The sequence below is a fragment of the Salmo salar genome, chromosome 14 (genome assembly GCF_965601325.2).
Source record: "Salmo salar chromosome 14, fSalSal1, whole genome shotgun sequence".
Classification (NCBI taxonomy): domain Eukaryota; kingdom Metazoa; phylum Chordata; class Actinopteri; order Salmoniformes; family Salmonidae; genus Salmo; species Salmo salar.
Window position 1 is genome coordinate 87328462 of NC_138304.1, and position 20865 is coordinate 87349326.

Here is a 20865-nt window from a genome sequence, read left to right on the forward strand (position 1 = left end):
TCAGCAGAGTACCCAGCCAGAAATAATCAGACACCCATTTTTCAAGCTAGCATATAATGTCACATAAACCCAAACCACAGCTAAATGCAGCACTAACCTTTGATGATCTTCATCAGATGACAACCCTAGGACATTATGTTATACAATACATGCATGTTTTGTTCAATCAAGTTCATATTTATATCAAAAACCAGCTTTTTACATTAGCATGTGACTAGCATGTGACTAGCATTCCCACCGAACACTGCCGGTGAATTTACTAAATTACTCACGATAAACGTTCACAAAAAGCATAACAATTATTTTAAGAATTATAGATACAGAACTCCTCTATGCACTCGATATGTCTGATTTTAAAATAGCTTTTCGGTGAAAGCACATTTTGCAATATTTTCAGTAGATAGCACGGCATCACAGGGCTAGCTATTTAGACACCCTGCAAGTTTAGCACTCACCAAAGTCAGATTTACTATAAGAAAAATGTTATTACCTTTGCTGTTCTTCGTCAGAATGCACTCCCAGGACTTCTACTTCAATAACAAATGTTGGTTTGGTCCCAAATAATCCATTGTTATATACAAATAGTGGCGTTTTGTTCGTGCATTCAAGACACTATCCGAAAGGGTAAATAAGGGTGACGAGCATGGTGCAATTCGTGACAAAAAAATTCTAAATATTCCATTACTGTACTTCGAAGCATGTCAACCGCTGTTTAAAATCAATTTTTATGCCATTTTTCTCATAAAAAAGCGATAATATTCCGACCGGGAATCTGCGTTTAGGTAAACAGACGAAAGAAAATAAAGCATGGGGTCGACTCGGGCACGCGCCTAAGCCCATAGTACTCTGATCGGCCACTTGCCAAACGCGATAATGTGTTTCAGCCAGAGGCTGCCTCGATATCGTTCAGCTTTTTCCCGGGCTCTGAGAGCCTATGGGAGCCGTAGGAAGTGTCACGTTATAGCAAAGATCCTCAGTCTTCAATAAAAAGAGCCAAGATGAACAACAACTTGTCAGACAGGCCACTTCCTGCATGGAATCTTCTCAGGTTTTGGCCTGCCATATGAGTTCTGTTATACTCACAGACACCATTCAAACAGTTTTAGAAACTTTAGGGTGTTTTCTATCCAAAGCCAATAATTATATGCATATTCTAGTTACTGGGCAGGAGTAGTAACCAGATTAAATCGGGTACGTTTTTTATCCGGCCGTGTCAATACTGCCCCCTAGCCCTAACAGGATAAAGCAAAGCAGTGCGACACAAACAACAACACAGAGTTACAAATGGAATAAACAAGTGTATAGTCAATAACACAATAGGAAAAAAATAAAGTCTATATACTAGAAAAAAAAGAAAGTCTATATACAGTGTGTGCAAATGGTCCCCAAGAACACAGTGGCCTCCATCATTCTTAAATGGAAGACGTTTGGAACCACCAAGACTCTTCCTAAAGCTGGCCGCCCGGCCAAACAGCAATTGGGGGAGAAGGGCATTGGTCAGGGAGGTGAGTGGCCTTTATGGTAGAGTGGCCAGATAGAAGCCACTCCTCAGTAAAAGGCACATGACAACCTCCTTGGAGTTTGCCAAAAGGCACCTAAAGGACTCTTAGACCATGAGAAACAAGATTCTCTGGTCTGATGAAACCAAGATTTAACTCTTTGGCCTGAATGCCAAGCATCACGTCTGTAGAAAACCTGGCACCATCCCTACGGTGAAGCATGGTGGTGGCAGCATCAGGCTGTGGGGATGTTTTTCAGCGGCAGGGACTGGGAGACTGCTCAGGATCGAGGGAAATATGAACAGAGCAAAGTGCAGAGAGATCCTTGATGAAAACCTGCTCCAGAGCACTCAGGACCTCAGACTGGCGTGAAGTTTCACCTTCCAACAGGACAACGACCCTAAGCACACAGCTAAGACAATGCAGAAGTGGCTTCGGGACAAGTCTCTGAATGTCCTTGAGTGACCTAGCCAGAGCCCAGACTTGAACCCGATCTAACATCTCTGGAGAGACCTGAAAATAGCTGTGCAGCGACAGAGCTTGAGAGGATCCGCAGACAAGAATGGGAGAAACTCCCCAAATACAGGTGTGCAAAGCTTGTAGCGTCATACCCAAGAAGACTCGAGGCTGTAATCGCTGCCAAAGGGGCTTCAACAAAGTACTGAGTAAAGGGTCTGAATACTTACGTAAATGTGATATTGCAGTGTTTTATTTTTTATAAATATGCTTAGTCATTATGGGTTGTTGTGTGTAGATTGATGAGAAGGAAAACATTTTTTAAATCCATTTTAGAATAAGCCTGTAACGTAACAAAATGTTGAAAAAATCAAGGTGTTTGAATACTTTCCGAATGCACTGTATAGTGTATCTACAATACAAAATCCATAATACAGCAATATAACAATACTACAATGTACTTGTACGTAGAGTGTGTGTGTTATTATGTTTAGTGTTCTTCAGATATATTTGCATTTATGTTTTATGTCAATGTGTAGTAGTGTTAAGAGGTCTATAAGACAACACATTTGTTGTAGTTTCTTTTGCTATCATTTATGTATGAAGTGAGTATCTCTTTGATTGAGTAGATCTCGTCGCCTGCTCTATTGATTACAGTTCAGCAGACCACTGTTGCAGGTTATTTATTGCAGATCGAGCCACACGCCACTTGTTGTAAAATGTCACTTCAGATCACCTTGGACCGAGCTCCACCACTGGCTGCTCCACTCACTGAATAAAGGGAGAATATTTCACTTGGAAGAGGAAGACATATTGTCTGATGGCATGTCTCTGATGGACTTTTATATGGTAGCCTAGCTATCAGCCTGGGCAAAGTATGTCTACAATTCACTACAAGTCTTAACTGTTTTTTTTTTAGGGGGTAGATCAGATTTAATATTGCAGATAGTTTTGGCTTCCATCAATGTAATTGTCTGCATCATTTCCAATCCCCCGTATATTTTTTGTAAATATATTTTCCTTTGTTTTTAGCCCCTTCAGCTAACCTCAACCCCTCTCATCTATCTCTGAAGACCACCCAGTTTTGATTTCTATTTGCCATATATTTTTTATTTGTGCTGTTTCACAAAAGTTCTGAACCTATATACATTTTACGGACACAGTATATTTTACATTAGTTATCTTGTTGTTTTTAGTCCCACCTTTTAGTCCCACCACTTAACCCCTCCCATATATCTCTGAACACCATCCATTTGCCATATATTTTTCAACTGTGCCGTGATATTTCACATAGTTCTGAACCTTTCTATTCTCATAGTTTCTAAATTGTAAATTAAAGATACATTTTTTTGCTAAGAGTATTATTGTATTATTGATCGATTGACTATGACTTTTTAAATCACCCAGCAGTGCTATTTGCAGAGTTAGCTCCAAGTAAATGTTGCAATTCTTCAGCCATTCCTAAACCTGCGACCAAAAACAAGCTACATATGGACAAAACAAAACAAATGATCTAATGATTCTGTCTAAAACTCTTAAGTTTTGAATCAGGCTTCATTTTGTGTATCAGTTCATAAACCATGTGCCAGTCTTAGCTGTTGTTTGTTGGTCGAAGCCCAACTTGTCTAGAGGCAAGGAGAAGGAGATACATGTTGAGCGAGACAAATAGGACTGCTATCAGCTCGAGCTGTGCTCAACCTGTAAACATTTACACTTTCCAGCTGTTGGAAGTGTCTGTGACTCTAAGCAAAACACGTGTGAGTAATTTGGCCGAGGCAGTCGGGGTTCGGGCATGAGCCTGGAGGGGGAAGAAAACACAGGGATGATGATGGACACAGTGTTTAGCTTGTAACGCTAGAACAGGATAGGAAAGAATAAATCAATCAATCAATCATACCTGTCATTCCAGCCATGTGGCAACCACCTAAAAACTCCTTGGGATTGGGAATGTGTTTGTTCCTCTCTGTGTCCAGGTTTCTTCTGTGGTAGTAGCCTAAGCATTGATCCTAACCATAGATTAGCCCATAATTTGTAAGCATATTTTTTTTGACAAAGAGAATCATTCTTATTTGAGAGTGATGGTGTTCTGTAGCACACATTTGCGTGGTCTAGCAAGCAACCTGATCGGAATTTGCCATAATTGGATGAAAGTAGATTTTTTTTACCCATTCATTCCGTGGGGTTTCAGGGTTAATTACATGTGGTTACAGGGTTAAAACAAAAACAACTCAAAGGGTTAAGTTTAGGTATAAATTCTGAGTTGTTAATGTTAGGGCTATGGTGTGGGGATGGCTTCAAACAAAAATAATTAAAAACAATGCGTTGTTTCCATTAAGTATCATCAAGTCCTCTCCCTGCTTGCTAGAGAATTCTGAACTTCCGTGGCACAGTGGTCTAAGCAGCATGCTCTGGCTCTGAGCCTTGTGAGTTTAAGCACAGTGCTGTGGGATATTTTTTTGGAGGGGGAGGGGCTGACAAAGGCATATATCGACGTCCCCAGGACCTTTTCAAACGTCCAAAATCGACGGCTTGCTAGCTAGAGCCTACACTTATTTCATTTGAACAGGTAATAATTTGTAATTGTTCAATAGATGTCATTGTTAAATTAAAGACACTTTAGTTTTATAATTCTAATTGATTGTAAATGTTGATTGTATTTTCACACTTAAGAATAATACATTCTGAAATGTTGAATCTGGAAATAATAGGTCATTTGGTGTTTCAGTTTGAAGGACGGTTTTAGGGAGACAACATTGAGTTATTTTATTGGAGCACAAGCAGCCATGCAGAGCGCAAATTGTGTTCCGTGCTTGAAAATGCTAATTGTCAGAGCGACTTTGCACTTGCTGATAGCCCACTAAAAACATGTCTCCATCTCATTCAATTATTGCTGTAAGTTTTATTCTTTATGGCCACGCCCTGGTACCGTCCCTTCATTCCTTTTCACTTCTTTTCATTTTCCTTGTATCTATGATTAATGTCTGATGTCAAACTTTAGAGTGAGCAGGCAATCAGCAAATGCGAGATCATAATTAGTTTAGCTGACGATGGGCCTCCGATAGCGCTTGCATCTGGATGGAAAATTACCCTATAGGGAACTGGCTACTCACCAGAACTTTTTACTGATACATTGTGAAACACCCGATGAATCAAGTATCCTTTCTCTGCCAAGAAAGCTCTCTGGATTTGGAGCCAATATTATGTCCGTAGAAAAGCTTTCCATTCTAAATGTATCAGAAGAGAATTAGGAGCATTGTATTTTTCTTGCGAGAAGAGGACATGGCTCCCTACACAACATTTCGGAAGTTAAATAAATGGCACAATGGCGTTTACAGGCCTCTTAATCTAGATAATGCCAATGTAGCTGGCTAGCCGCACTGCGGATCACATGCAAGGCAGGACCGACCACTTGTTAAGTTCATATGTTGTTCTGCACTTGATAAGGTCGGACACTCCAATGATTCATTTAGACATTACTGCCTTTCTGTACTTGCCTTATGGGTCAGGGCATTGTTATTTATTAGGCTTTTTGAAATAATAAGGTTAAGGAGGACGTTAAAAGAAAATACTTGAAATGTAGTAAAGAGAAAATATTAGAAACCGTTTCCAAGTTTGAAAATTTTTGAAAATGGGCTCAGAATTGCTTCCTATACAATCAGTGCCACACGTGAAGATTATAGCATGAAAATTAGGCTCCTAAAAAGGTCTCATCAGCTTGTCATAGTGGTGCAGGCGATTAAGGCTGATCTCTGTCTAGTGAAGTGGTCAGGTGTCGTCTCACACTCAGTGGTATCTTACCGGACTCATTAATCAGTCTAAAGTTAATTAGTGAGAGAATCAGCTGGGTTCTATTTATCACTGCCCAACTTGACCTTCTGATTGGGCAGTGTGTATGTTTGTGTATGTGTTTGTGTGTGTGTGTGTGTGTGTGGGGCTGCCTGCCACACTCATACAATGAACCCAGATGATGATATGATGTTTCTCCGCTCCAACCTTTTTTCTCCTCTCTCTCTCTCTTTCTTTATATTTGCACCCATTTTCTCACTGACTGACTGACTGACTCTCTCTCTCTCTCTCTTGATTTGGCTTTCAGAGACGACGAGGCTCAGGGGTATTCTGTGCCAACTGTCTGACCACCAAGACCTCGCTGTGGAGGAAGAATGCCAACGGGGGATATGTGTGCAACGCGTGTGGCCTCTATCAGAAGCTCCACTCAGTAAGGCTGGCGGGGGGAGCTTGGAAAAACACAGGAGTGTGTGTGTGTGTGTGTGTGTGTGTGTGTGTGTGTGTGTGTGTGTGTGTGTGTGTGTGTGTGTGTGTGTGTGTGTGTGTGTGTGTGTGTGTGTGTGTGTGTGTGTGTGTGTGTGTGTGTGTGTGTGTGTGTGTGTGTGTCCAGCCCACCCACTAAAATAAAATAGCTGTTAAGTAAATGGTAGCAGGACACTGTAGCCATTCTAGCCTGTCCACCCCACTTCCTCCCCAGGTGACTGGTGCTCCTCTCAGGGCCTGGGGGAGGAGGGGGTAAGGGGTGCCCCCATGCCCTCTCACCCTTAGCCTTGCTAATGGTGATCTGGGAGTAATCCTGCCTCAGCCTAGAATTCCCTAGCTACCCACAGATCCCAAAACATCTGACCCTAAAGTTCACACATGCTCCTCTCACACACATTCAGGCTCACACATCACATAGGTATGATAGGTCTACTCCCTCTTCCCCCCCCCCCCCCCCCCCCCTCTCTCTCTCTCCATATCTGTTCACACACATTCTCTCAGTCAAAGGCTGTGACCTCACTTTGTGGTGTCACACAGATGCAGAAAAATAAACATGATGGGAATTATGGATGTAACGATTCACCGATATGCATGGTCCCCAATTCAAATTTTGAAGATATGACTGCATCGATCCACAGACCCCAAACCAATCTAAATGTAGCATGCATCGGTCAGAAAATAAATTCAAACATTGCAAATTGCCAGTTCACTAAATTGTTTTGCATAAAATTTCTTTCTTTCTACCTTCCGAAAACTGATGCGTCCTCTCCTTCAGCCTGTAACTGTCTTGACAGTCATTGATCTAAAAGTCATTTTGGGAATATCGGTAGCCTAGTCTATCTGCGCACTGTGCCCAGATTCGCACGCTGACCACCGCGAAGTAGCCGTAATCTTGCGCATCTGCACCTTCAGCATTCAAATGCTTAAATTGCTTGTGTGATATTAGGCTTCATCAGTTAAGTGACAATCTATGTAGTTGGCTAGGTTATTGTTATCTACTGTTGAAAATTGTGTTTTACCAGAATTAAAGTAAGCTACTGAAGACACAACTCTGGCTATGCCTGCTAAACGGGGCTTACAATAGATTTCATTTAGATTGTTTACGTTCATACTTTGCCCATGCTGATAGTTCACCAATAGTTTTGGTAGTTTTTCTTTAAACAATCAGTGTATATGGTCATCGTTAGATATACAGGGTAAAGTTGATCATTTCATAACGAGGAGGACAGCAATAACTTTGCGAGGCGCACTGCAAGGCCAAAGAGGAGTAGAAAAGAAGCTCACTAAAAACATCCAAACGGTCAAAACCATTAGATTTTGAGATGGGGTGAAATCCAAAGATGTGCTGTATATTCATTGGCTATGTCATAGCTAATTTGTAATCGATAAATATTGATACATTATTAGCTCAAATGACCAAATCGCCCTCTAGTGGCCTCATGGGTGGAAAGTTTTTCATAGTTTCTATAATTTCATAATTAATAAACATTGTAAAAATATATATTAAAAAATCTGGTGTTTCTATGTCAAACGGTTTTATTATATTTCAGTCTTCTGTGATGTATAAAAAAGTGTAATATTGGGCTAAAAACTCAAAATGTAATACATTTCAACTCTACACGGAGTGTGGAAAAAAATATTAGGAACACCTGCTCTTTCCATGACATAGACTGACCAGGTGAATCCAGGTGAAAGCTATGATCCCTTATTGATATCACTTGTTAAATCCACTTCAATCAGTGTAGATGAAGTGGAGGAGACAGGTTAAAAATGATTTTTAAGCCTTCAGACAATTGAGACATGGATTGTGTATGCGTGCCATTCAGAGGGTGAATGGGCAAGACAAAAGATTTGAAAGGGCTATGGTAGTAGGTGACAGGCGCACCGGTTTGAGTGTGTCAAGAACTGCAATGCTGCTGGATTTTTCACGCTCAACATTTTCCCATGTGTATCAAGAATGGCCCACCACCCAAAGGACATCAAGCAAACTTGACACAACTGTGGGAAGCATTGGAGTCAACATGGACCAGCATCCCTGTGGAACGCTTTCGACACCTTGTAGAAAGGAAAGGGAAAGGGGGATACCTAGTCAGTTGTACAACTGAATGCATTCAACTGAAATGTGTCTTCCGCATTTAACCCAACCCCTCTGAATCAGAGAGGTACGGGGGGCTGCCATAATCGACATCCACGTCTTCGGCGCCCGGGGCACAGTGGGTTAACTGCCTTGCTCAGAGTCCATGCCCCAACGAATTGAGGCTGATCTGAGGGCAAAATGGAGAGTGAAACTCAAAATAAGAAAGGTGTTCCTAATGTTTTGTACACTCAGTGTATATCTGACATGGTACAGTAAGGTGCCTAGTTAAATAAAAATAAATAAAGGTGTATACTTTTGTTTCAAAGTAGATGTGTTTAAGACTACCAAGAAACACTCTGTGTTACTCTGATTTAGCCCACTGCAGTAAAAGCTTAATCTGCAAAAAACAATTACTGGGTGAAGGTGATTTCAGAACCAAAGTTGGGGGACAAAAAAACATAGGCTACATTGCTCCCCCTTATCAGATAGTGGTGGGATAGTGGTGGGATAGTAGATGCCTAGTCTCCCTTATGGCTCTGATCAGGTGCCTACAGACACAGTACATACACCAGGGTTCACAACTTTGCCCCACAGGTGAATTTATTTGCCCCCACAATTATTATTATCTTTTTTTTTTGTTGGACATAAAAGACTAAACACACCAGCAAATCAGCTCCAACTGATAAAAATTTTGCAAATCTGTTCCAGAGTATTCCCTCGCATAATAGAGAGATATATGTGACAAGGTTTGAAATGATTCTGTTTCAGTCAAATATTATATCTGTCTGGGCTTCTTGCGGTCAATTTGCAGTCTACAAATGATTTGTAATTATGTTCCAGCCCCCTGAACATCTGCTCACCCAAAAATCGGCCCGCAGCAGAATCTAGTTGATGATCCCTGACATACACTATAGACATACATCATTCCCCCCCACACACACACACACACACACACACACACACACACACACACACACACACACACACACACACGGCTCATAAGCTCCATCAGCAGCAGATTTTATTTTAGAATGGAAAATTAGTGTTTAAGCAACAAATGTTAGTGCATCGAATCGCATCGAACCAAATCGCATCGATTCATTCTCTAATCATACCGAATCGCACAGAATTATTTCAAACTAAAAGTATCGTTCCTGTATCGTATCAGAGCCCATGTATCTAGATAGGTATCTAATTGTCTTGAAAGGGAAAGATGCACATCCCGAATGGGAATGTTATCATTATAATTCTGTAGATATGGGGAGATTGCCATTGTGTAACAGACTTCAACATGTTATCCTGAAATAGGTCAATGTTCTCAATCATTGAGGATTTTACAACTGGATTTAGTTCACAGGCCCTATACCTCTTTCAGAATGAAATGTTGGTTTTGAATACACAAACTGTATATTTTTTTTCTCTCTGGCGAGTAAACCACCACGGCCGGGGCTGGAACCTTCCAAGACGTACTTCTCAATGCTCTTTGAAATGAAATAGTGTCTGGGCAAACATATGGGTAGGCAAATGTGACATCATGTGAGGAATTACCCCTCGGAAACAAGGAGGCCTTTGTCTCCGCACGTCACTCAACGTTAACATTTTTATGTTTAATCTTGGTAATTCGGTTACGACTGGGTTAGAGTCCGCCAGTCCAGTGTATAGTGCGTATTCTAGGCCGTGTTGCACGCCTGAAGGAGACTGGGCCGGCTGCCTGGGTGGTGGGGGGGGGATCTACACAGGAGGCTCCCTGAGTCGGTGTGGTCGACTGGGCCAGAGAGGGAGCGAAAGAGAGAGCCAGGCTCCAGAGAGCCTTGCTACAAGAGGTCCTTTCACTGGCCAGGCCACCTGGTGGTCTAAACCAGCTCCAGTCCAGCAGACCAGGCCTACCACAGTCAGAGAAAGAGAGAGACAGAGAGAGAATGAGACGGAAGGAGAGAGGTGAGGGAAAGAGAGAGAGGGAAAGACAGAGAGGAAAAGAGAGAGAGAGAGAGGAATGGGTTGAGAGAGAGGGAGCTTTTCCTAAGATCACACACTCCCATGACTCTTGTTAGGTTAGAAAGAACCTAACTAAAATGTTTATTATATTCTACTAAAATGTTTATTCTATTCTACTGAGCCATTTACTTTATGTTCGTATTTGTATATTTTATTATTTCTTATTGTTCTTGCATTGTCGTGAAGGAACCTGTGAGTAAGTATTTAGTTGGACAATGTATACCATGCTTATTCCCATACATACGACTAGTAAAACTTAAAACTGAAACTTGAACTGATGACTCCCTGTAGGTAGCTTGACTCAGCTGGGTTTTTGTGTTATGAAAGACAGTGTTTCTTTGGGTATCATATATCATTTATATTGTAGTGCATGCTTAAACTTAAAGCATACATTGAAAAACGTCTGATATTAGTTGTTATTATATAGAAATCCATACAATTATGTTTCTGCACTAGTGGAAGTTTGTATCTTCGTCCTCTTTTTCTCTTATGATGCACTGTTAAGTTGGTGTTATAGTGATCCACCTTCAGACATGATGAAAATGACTGTGGTTGACTCCATTATATCCCCAATGGCACCCTATTCCCTATATAGTGCACTACCTTTGACCAGAGCCCTATGGGTAGTAGTGCACTATGTAGGGAATAGGGGGCCATTGGGGACGTAGTGATACTCATAATCTGTTACTTTCGTCTCTGTGTGCCTCTGGACCTGCATGCGGCAACTGGACTGTTGTTTGGGCTTGTTTATGTGTTAGTTGTTAGCGCTCCTTGCTAGTTGTTAGAGAGGAGGTAGACTCTACAGTGGAGGAACTGGCCTGTTGTTTGGGCTTGTTTATGTGTTAGTTGTTAGCGCTCCTTGCTAGTTGTTAGAGAGGAGGTAGACTCTACAGTGGAGGAACTGGCCTGTTGTTTGGGCTTGTTTATGTGTTAGTTGTTAGCGCTCCTTGCTAGTTGTTAGAGAGGAGGTAGACTCTACAGTGGAGGAACTGGCCTGTTGTTTGGGCCTGTTTATGTGTTAGTTGTTAGCGCTCCTTGCTAGTTGTTAGTGAGGAAGTAGACTTCAGTGGACCATCAGGTAGGGTTGTATACGTAACTCTTCCTGCTCCACTAGCTGCTAATAAATGATATGGAGAGGAGGGGATTCCAAGTCCGCCGGGTTCCCCATCCGTTCGCTCAACACTCCGAGTCTGGATTGTCTGTTTTCCTGAGATTGTTTGTTTGTTCTTGGCAATGGCGAGCATTCCTCCCACCCTCCCAGTGGGGACTGATTCATGATAGCCACATGTGCGCTTGTTCGTTCAGTCCTCACCGGAAACCACCTGGATGTTGCAGCAGTGTAGCGAGGGCCTCGTTTAACAGAACATCACCATCGCTTGTCTTTTAAGAGGTCCTTTGGTGGCTGCAATTAATCAGTGATGAAGACGTTTTCATCTGCAGGCGTGTTCATCGCCCCGGCCAATGGCAGTAGTATTTTTATACATTTGAATAAAAGTTTTATACGCTGTACAGAAATAATTCCATAATAGCACCTCATAAACCGGTGCTGTAGTGGGCCGTAATGGAGTTCTGGACTCCTTATGCCATTGCACATTGCAACAATAAATGTCTCTCTGGTTTTATCTTCTAATAATAGGACTTGACGGGCGGCGGGGAGCGTATGTCCTGTGTGTGTGTGTGCGTCAAATGCCGGGGTGTAAAAACGTATCGAAGTGGCAGCATTACTTTGTTCTGTCTGAAGAGTCTGTCTCTTTTTACAGTTGCCAAAGTTCACTCCAGCATTGGTCACACTGACAGAAACCAATGAATGGTGTACTCGAAACGGTCTCCTGAGACGTTTTGAAAACTTCTGCTGCTGGTGACAGAGAGAGGTGGCGCACCAAAAGGCACCCTATAACCTACATAGTGTACTTCTTTTGACCAAAGCCCTGGTCAAAAGTAGTGCACTATATAGGAAATAGCATGCCATTTGGGACACAGACTATGATGAAAGCAGTAGCTTGTTGAAGAGCGAGGCAGCATAGAGAAAGGTAGCTAGCTTATTGAAGCTTATCCATTTGTACAGTACTGTCTGGAAATGCCAACACTTTTGTATTGTGTAGGCCTTTGTCTGTAGTAGATGAGCACAGTGTGAGATGAAAGTGTTCTTGTTTCTAATGAATTACACATACGTTCTGGTGACACAAAACAGCAGGAGACAACTGACAGTCTAGACAGACACAGCAACAGTAAGGAAATAGATGCATGCATGAATAAGTATTGGAGTTGAACAGTTGCTTAGATGGATGGAAACAGCACATCCTGTAAGAGAGGTAATTATGGGTAACTATTGCAGAAAGAAACATAAGGTAAAGATGGTGGGAGAATGAAGATGACCTTTCTTCTGTCTGTGTCTTCCATCCACCTTGCTGTGTCTGTGGCCTTGTATTGTCAATCTGTTGTCTATACTGTTGACTAAACATGGCCCTACCTTTTGTTAAGCTTGGATCTGTCTGCAGAAAATTCCCTTAGCATACAGCGAACTCCAAAAGTATTGGGACAGTGACACATTTTTTGTTGATTTGACTCTGTACTCCAGCACTTTGGATTTGAAATGATACAATGACAATGAGGTTAAACTGCAGACAATCAGCTTTAATTTGAGGGTATTTTCAATCATATCGGGTGGACCGTTTAGAAATTACAGCACTTTCTGTCCCTCCATTTTAGGGGGGACAAATTCACTTAATATTGGGACAAATTCACTTAAATGTGTATTAAAGTAGCCCAAAGAATGCTAACTTCCCCTGTTATTGTAATGGTGAGAGCTTAGCATGTCTTGGGGGTATGATATTTGTGTGTCTGTAACTTTTTAGGAGGGAAAGAGGGAGAGAAAGAGACAGAGAGAGTGATAAAGAGAGAGAGAGATAAAGAGAGAGACAGAAAGAGACAGAGAAAGAGAGAGAAAAGAGAGAGATACAGCGAGAGAGATGAAGAGAGAGAGACAGAAAGTGACAGATAAAGAGAGAGAGAGAGACATAGAGAATGAGAAAGAGAAAACAAGATAAAAAGAAAGCAGAGAGAGAGAGAGAGCAATGGAGTGAGAGAGACAGATAGAGAGTGAGAGAGAAGGGAGGACACATGAGGAAGGAGCCTCCATGGCTACATGGTTTCAGAATGTTCCAGTCAGTAGAGGGCACTCTTTCTTCTGGTCTGAATCATCCTCTGCTTCTCCGCTCCTGCTGCTCGAGACAGACAGCCTTGACATCTGGCTGAGAGAGAGAAAGAGAGAGAGAGCGATACAAAGAGAGAGAGTGAGACAGCGAGAGGGAGGAGGGGGAAAACTTCCACTGCTTTCATTCACCGTAGGGAATTAAGTGTTGTAATAGAGCAATGGAAGATGTGTATGACTGATACAACTGTTCCTGGAAAATAATATTTTCCTTCTCCTTTCATGGAGCCAGAGCCAGAGTGTTGGGTGAAAGGTCACCAAACTTTTCTGAGTCAAGATCACTTTCGCAGTCAAAAAGCAAGCCGAGATCTACCGCTCAGATTTTTTTTTAAACATGACTTAAAAAATGTAACCTAATAAAACCAGTTCTATAGGAATGAGGTTTGTGCAGTAGGCCTAATACATTATCACAGCATATTGGCTATATGCCTGGGCTGCCAATATTGTTCTTCTCAGACCATATTATATTTCAAACTCAAGCTTTGATCAGTTGGTGTAGCACTTGCGAGGCACAGCTGAGCATAAATTTAAATAATTTTCAAATAATTCCGAATTGGATGACCGTTTTAAATGATTTTTCCCAGTCGGATCTTGTATTTTTCCGAGTTCCCAGTTGTCTTGAACATGGAGTTAGTCTCAGTGGAAGGATGGAGAGAACAGCAGAGGTTCCGCTACTCATGGCCCCTGCTCTCTCCTTCCTTTCCTCCGGTGAGACTAACCAAAGAGAGGGGCCACCGTCTTCCACCTGATGGCGAAACTCGAGTCGCACCGCATTCGCCTTATGCACAAAATGATCACCAACAAAATATTGATCAAATGAAGATCCTACATCTGTACGCTCTTAGAAAAAAGGGTTCCAAAAGGGTTCTTTGGCTGTCCCCATTGGAGAACCCTTTTTGGTTCCTGGAAGAAAACTTTTTGGTTTCAGATAGAACCCTTTTGGTTTCCATGTAGAACCTTCTGTGGAAAGGATTCTTCATGGAACCCAAAAAGGTTCTACCTTGAACCAAAAGGGGTTCTTCAAAGGGTTCTCCTATCGGGACAGCCGAATAATCATTAAAGGTTCTAGATAGCACCTTTTTTCTAAGAGTGTTCTAGCCTTAAAGGAAAAAAGATAATTTCCCTTCTTCCTATCAACCTGAGCCATCAAACCTTTCTTTCCTCTTTTTTCATGTCTCCCCCCCTTTTTTTTTGATTGGTTTCCGTACCCCGGGAACATGTCAACGGATTCTCTATCACAAAGATAAGGAGGTAGGCAGCAGTACAGTGTGGAATTGATTCCTCAGGGACTTTTCACACCTATAAGTCAGTCTGCAATAGGGCCAATCTGATCCCTTTTATTCAGATTCTCTTCTGGCCATTTCTTCACTGGCCATATGCACATACAGTATGTGTAGGGAGCAAATCAATGGAATAAAAATGGCCATTCCTCTGTTTAACGTTTTTTTCTCTCTCTCTGTCCTTGCACCTATTAGTTTGGGCTCCCAGTTATTTCTGGGAAATTTCAATGGAAAGCGGGTGAAACGTTTGTATAAAAACGTGTCCGTCGGTATTGCCGTGTTAAGTGTCACCGGCAGGAATTGGCTGTGAATGCCAGACTCTACCTGTGGCAGAATGACATGAAGGAGAGGAAAAAAGAAAGGAATAGAACAGGAAAGAAAGGAAAGGCCCAGGTGATAAATGAGGGCAAAAGCGTTCATTTTGCTCCTCCGTTTCAAACGTGTCCTTAAGGTAGACTGACAGAATTCTTGCTTCGATTTCCCGGATTATATTAGATGTCTCTGTATTTTCAAGTCAATGCTTGAGGCATGTCATATCACACGCAAACACAGAAATTATGAATAAATTATGGCCTTAAGCTTGACACTCGAAAAAATATATTGCAATTGTAATCACTGAATTTAATGATTACTATTTGCCTGGTGGCTACAAAAATGAATTGGCCAGTTAATGAGAGAATACTGTAGGCTACATCCATTATTTTGTGGATCTTGCGGTAAATGTGTTCCCATTTAAAAGGTTGCATGCCATCTGCAATACACCAACACTCCTGCAGTATTTACAGTAGGTCTTATCCCCTTATTGGGCTCTAATAAGCAATGTGAGCTGCCCTGGGGCAAGGCCTGTGTGTGCCAGCGCTAGATGGAGGTCAGGCGCTCGTGTCTCCTGTCTGCCCAGCTGTGACTGGGTGACGGCTGGGGAGCAGAGGGTGCAGGGGGGTTACGGAGGGAGGATGTGGGTTAGAGGGGGAGCAGTGGAGGAAAAAGGAGCTGTCACTATCAGCATTGAGCTACACTGACTAGAGCCTAACTCGCAGAGTCCCGATGCTTTTTATATTGCAGTCATTCTGGGATCATTTTAGTGGCGTAATATGTTGTGTAATTACACCAACTATCAAATTGCTTAGGTGATCGCTTTTTTTATTTAGGGACATCTTTAGCTACATTTTTTATGTTTGGCTCACTACATAAATAAATCAAATGTATATCTGTCTCTCACTAGACTCCCCGGCCGCTGAACATCATCAAGCAGAACAACGGCGAGCAGATCATCCGCCGGCGCACGCGGAAGCGCCTCAACCCCGACCCTCTGCCCTCCGAACCTGTGGGCTCCAAGCAGCAGCGGGTCAACAGCGAGGAGCGCCTTAATGGCAGTCCCCTGGAGCGTCGGCCAGGAGAGGATGGGCCAGGCTCAGATGGAGGGCCCGTCCCTCGCGGAGGGGAGCCCCCGAACGCCCTGGGCAAGTACGAGGCCTACGGCTCTTCTGGGGCTAAGGGCCACCCCAGCCCTCGCTCCACCCATGCCTTCCTGGTCAGCCAGACCCTAGAAATCCACAAGCGTATGCCTCCTTTGCACATACACAACAAGAACCCTGCAGAGGGAGGAGCGGAGGGGAACGGGCTGGGCCCAGCCGGGGTCCATCACATGGGCTCGGAGGGGAAAGGCGGCTCAGCCTCCGAGAGGGGTAGCCCCATCGAGAAGTACATGCGCCCTTCCAAACAGGCTAGCTACTCGCCGCCAGGCAGCCCCATTGAGAAGTACCAGTACCCGTTCTTCAGCCTGCCCTTTATCCACAATGACCTGCAGAGCGAGGCCGACTGGCTGCGCTTCTGGACTAAGTATAAGATGTCTGTGCCGGGCAACCCACACTACCTAGGCCACATGCCTGGTCTGCCCAACCCTTGCCAAAGCTTTGTGCCTTACCCCACCTTCAGCCTGCCCTCACACTTCCCTTCCCCACCCCCCGCCGGCCCCGAGAGTGACATCCCTCTCGACCTGGCCATCAAACATTCCAAACCGGCCCCCACCGCCAACGGCTCCACCGCCGCTGCCAAGGAGAGGATTAGCAGCGCCGACACACGGGCCTTGCCCACTGTCCCCCCGGTAGAGAAGGAGAAAGAGAAAGAGAGAGAGCAGCAGGAGAGAGGAGAGGAGAAGGAGGAAGTAGAAGAGGGGCCATCGCCCCAGCCAGCTCCTCCTCCCCCAGCCGTTGCAGCTAAGCCGGAGAGGGTGGACCAGAGCACGCAGGACGAGCTGACCAGCAAGTGCATCCACTGTGGCATCGTCTTCCTGGATGAGGTGATGTACGCCCTACACATGAGCTGCCATGCCGACGGAGGGCCCTTCCAGTGCAGCATCTGCCTGCACTCCTGCGCAGACAAGTATGACTTCACCACACACATACAACGAGGGCTTCACCGGCCCACCGCCGAAGCTGAGACTAAGGCCGATGCTCCAATGGACTCTGTGTGATTTTGGTGCGACCCACAGACTTGGAATTCTAGCACAAGCATAGCAGTATGAAAAAGAACTCTACGGACAAAAACAACGTACTGTAATGATTGAATGAGACTTTTTGCTAAATGTGCCATGATAGCTTCTGTGCCTCCGCAGCCAGTGTAGGGAACTAATATCGTTTAAACATTTATATTGGACTTAATACAGAAAAAGTGATTTGCTATTTTCTTTTTTTGTAAAGGAAAACATTTTTGAAGAAAATGGTACCACAAGTAGCCGCTTATTTTAGTGTTTTTCGTTTTTTTTTGCTACTGTTAATTTTTTTCTTCAGAAGTGTTACTTTGACAAGGCAGTTCAGTAAACAACAAGGTACATCTACATGTTTTGGGGATTGGTTTATTATTCAGTGGGTTGGTTGTGCTACTCATCAATGTTCTCTTACCTGGTTGATTCAATGTTCCGTACAGAATGAGGATGTGTGAATTGATATGTAAAGTGAGGAAATGGGAAATGTCAGTCGTCTGTCATAATCTCATCCCCGATGGATGGGCAGAGCGATGACTAATGATTGGATTGTCCTCAAATAAACGTCCTCAGGGAACGCACGTGGCTGATTTAGAAACATAGCCTGCAGTGGTTTCAGTCGCATTGGTCTCTACTTAACATCCATCTAAGTGTCTTATGTTTTAATGTATTTTAGTTATGGCTACAGCTTGTTTTTTGTTAGTTTTTTTTGGGAAGACTATTGTCACAGAATTTCCTCTAGACATTTTAAGTTGCTAGGATGCAAACCTTATATCACTAAAGACATTTGGGAAGGAAATAAAATAAAAAAATACATATTTTTTTCTATGTTGTTAATATGAAAAATGCATAATATCAGTGCCTGATATATTGTACAAAGTATTTTCTACCTGGTATGTTGATATGCAACATTGACTTTCCATTTGAGTAAAGGGCCACGAGCTTGGCTCTGCAAAACTGTTTACATTTGCAAATGTAGCAAACAAGGTAATGAAGCAAAATGCCTGCAATTCTTAGTATTTTTCTCTCATGAGGACAGGACGATAGATCACGTAAAAAAAACAGAGGCCTTTTGTCAGAAGGTTGAATGGGAGATGAAATGGAGTCAAAGTATTTTTTCTGTTTGTTTGAATGCCACAGAGAGGCACTATCCATTCCATGTCTTTCTTTCTTTGTATGCTCCTCATACACATTGTAATGCTTTATAGTCAACAAATGCTCTGTATTGGACTTTGTTCATCCTGTATGTATTTTTTTTAAGAGAAGCTGATGTAGCTTGGTCATAAATCATGTTCTGTGAGCATTATAGCTTTGGGCATCATGGGTTTTCCTGTCCAGGTATTTCAACTGACTATATCGTACACAAGGCCCATTTTTTGTATCTCTATTAAATTGAAATTGATATAATACTCTAATATTTGGTTTTTAGTAAGTCTTATTTTTAAGGACTTAATTTGAACATAGCATGAATTTCTACTTGTTCCATAGACAGGTGAAACAGGTGCCTTTTGACGGAAATAAGTCATTGAATATCAACCATGTTGAATGCTTTTCCCATCAAATCAGCTGTTGTATAACTCATCCAAGTAATTGACAGGATGTAGATGGATTAATACCATTTGAGAGACAAAACAAATACTACTTCCACACAGTTATCACACAGCAACATTACCCCTCTATGTAGCTTGTTTGTATTTTGCTTGTAGACAACGTATTTAGCCTTTAAACACTCCCCCAAAAAACTGTTTCTCTCTCTGTCCTCTCTCTCTCTTGTGTGTGCGTACTGTGTACGTCCACCCATTGCTGCTGCTGCATCTAGCATGAGTTCAATCTAAACTGTCCATCCTTAGATACACATACTTATTTATACATAAGCAGCGGGGAACGAAACGAGAGTCTGCCTGGGATTCACAAACAAGGATTTGTGTGAAGTAGCGATGAACTCAACATAGCCTTACAATGCTGCTTTACTGCAAATGCCTCTCGGAAAACAAAAAACTGTAATATTCGTAATAAAATTCACAGGTGCATTTATCATATGATACCGTATAACATAAGGAACTATTTTTCTTTTTGTGTTCAATTTGCGAAGTTTTAATTTGAAATATGTTAACGCTTGCACTTCAGTTATTCTGTTTTATTGCCAAGGAAGAAAGAGGACACTGTTAAATTTGTTATTAGCATGCTATACACAGGTACTGCAAAAATAATTAGCAGGAGTGAACATGCCTATAAGGAGGACAAGACGAAGAAACACCATGGACAGAAAGGATTATCTGTGCCAAGAAGATGCCAGTAAGCCAGTGTGGACACGGACATGGCAAAAAAGGAAAATGTTTTTGTAAATGTTTTAACCATAATTTTTAGAATGTTGTTTCTTGTTTTTACACTTTATTGCATAGAAGATGGGTTTAGATTATTTGTTTCTTTATTTTATTTTTTTCTGCTACCACCTTTACGTTTTTGTGTTGTAGGTTTTACATGCAAAAAATTCAACAAAGATGGCAAAGATGTCTGTTACATCTAAACTTGAATAATAATGATAATAATAATAATAATTAATAAAGTAATAACAAAACATGTTCTGCAATCTCTTAGTTTTTATTCAGTGATTTTCATGACCATACCTTGTTTTACGGCTCTGGAATGAATTAAGAGACCACTGCAAAATGATCAGTTTCTCTGGTTTTACTTGTATGTGTTTGGATAAAATGAACAATTTTGTTTTATTCTATAAACTACTGACAACATTTCTCCCAAATTCCAAATAAAAATATTGTCATTTAGAGCATTTATTTGCAGAAAATGCCACTCCTGTGTGAAAATTCTAACTATTGTATAACTCATCCAAGCATTGTCCTGCTGGAAAAACCAATCCTGAGGATAGGGGAACATTGTCAGAGCAGAAGGAAGCAAGTTTTCTTCCCGGACAACTTGTATGTGGCTTGATTCATGCGTCCTTCACAAAGACAAATCTGCCCGATTCCAGCCTTGCTGAGGCACGCCCAGATCATCACCGTGTCTCACACCCACTGTGAAATTTGGTGGAGGATCGGTGATGATCTGGAATCGGGCAAATTTGTCTTTGTGAAGGACGCATGAATCAAGCCACATACAAGGTTGTCCGGGAAGAAAACTTGCTTTCTTCTGCTCTGACAATGTCCCCCAACTCTGAGGATTGTTTTTTCCAGCAGGACAAGGCTTCATGCCACACAGACAGGTCAATCAAGGTGTGGATGGAGGATCACCAGATCAAGACCCTGTCATGGCCAGCCCAATCTCCAGACCTGAACCCCATTGCAAACCTCTGGAATGTGATCAAGAGGAGGATAGATGGTTACAAGCCATCAAACAAAGCCGAGCTGCTTGAATTTATGCACCAGGAGTGGCATAAAGTCACCCAACATCAATGTGAAAAACTGGTGGAGAGCATGCCAAAATGTATGAAAGCTGTGATTGATAATCAGGGTTATTTCACCAAATATTGATTTCTGAACTCTTCCTAAGTTAAAAAAGTAGTATTGTGTTGTTTAAAAATGAATATGAACTTATTTTCTTTGCATTATTCGAGGTCTGACAACACTGCATCTTTTTTG

The 20865-nt window shown here is 42.2% G+C and overlaps 1 protein-coding gene and 1 long non-coding RNA gene across 3 annotated transcripts in view; one reads left to right on the plus strand and one right to left on the minus strand.

Annotated features, from left to right (window-relative positions):
- trps1 (trichorhinophalangeal syndrome I) overlaps positions 1–19849 on the plus strand; it is a 174554-nt gene extending 154705 nt beyond the window's left edge. For both annotated transcript variants that reach the window (XM_014142659.2, XM_014142661.2), the window contains exons 6-7: positions 6049–6171; positions 16010–19849. In XM_014142659.2, the coding sequence (XP_013998134.1) occupies positions 6049–6171; positions 16010–17260 (1374 nt within the window). In that variant the 3' untranslated portion in view covers positions 17261–19849. The remainder of the gene's footprint in view (positions 1–6048; positions 6172–16009) is intronic.
- The window catches only part of LOC123726816 (uncharacterized), a 73693-nt gene continuing 65737 nt past the window's right edge, over positions 12910–20865 (minus strand). The window contains exon 3 of the long non-coding RNA XR_006758969.2: positions 12910–13547. This is a non-coding gene — a long non-coding RNA (uncharacterized LOC123726816). The remainder of the gene's footprint in view (positions 13548–20865) is intronic.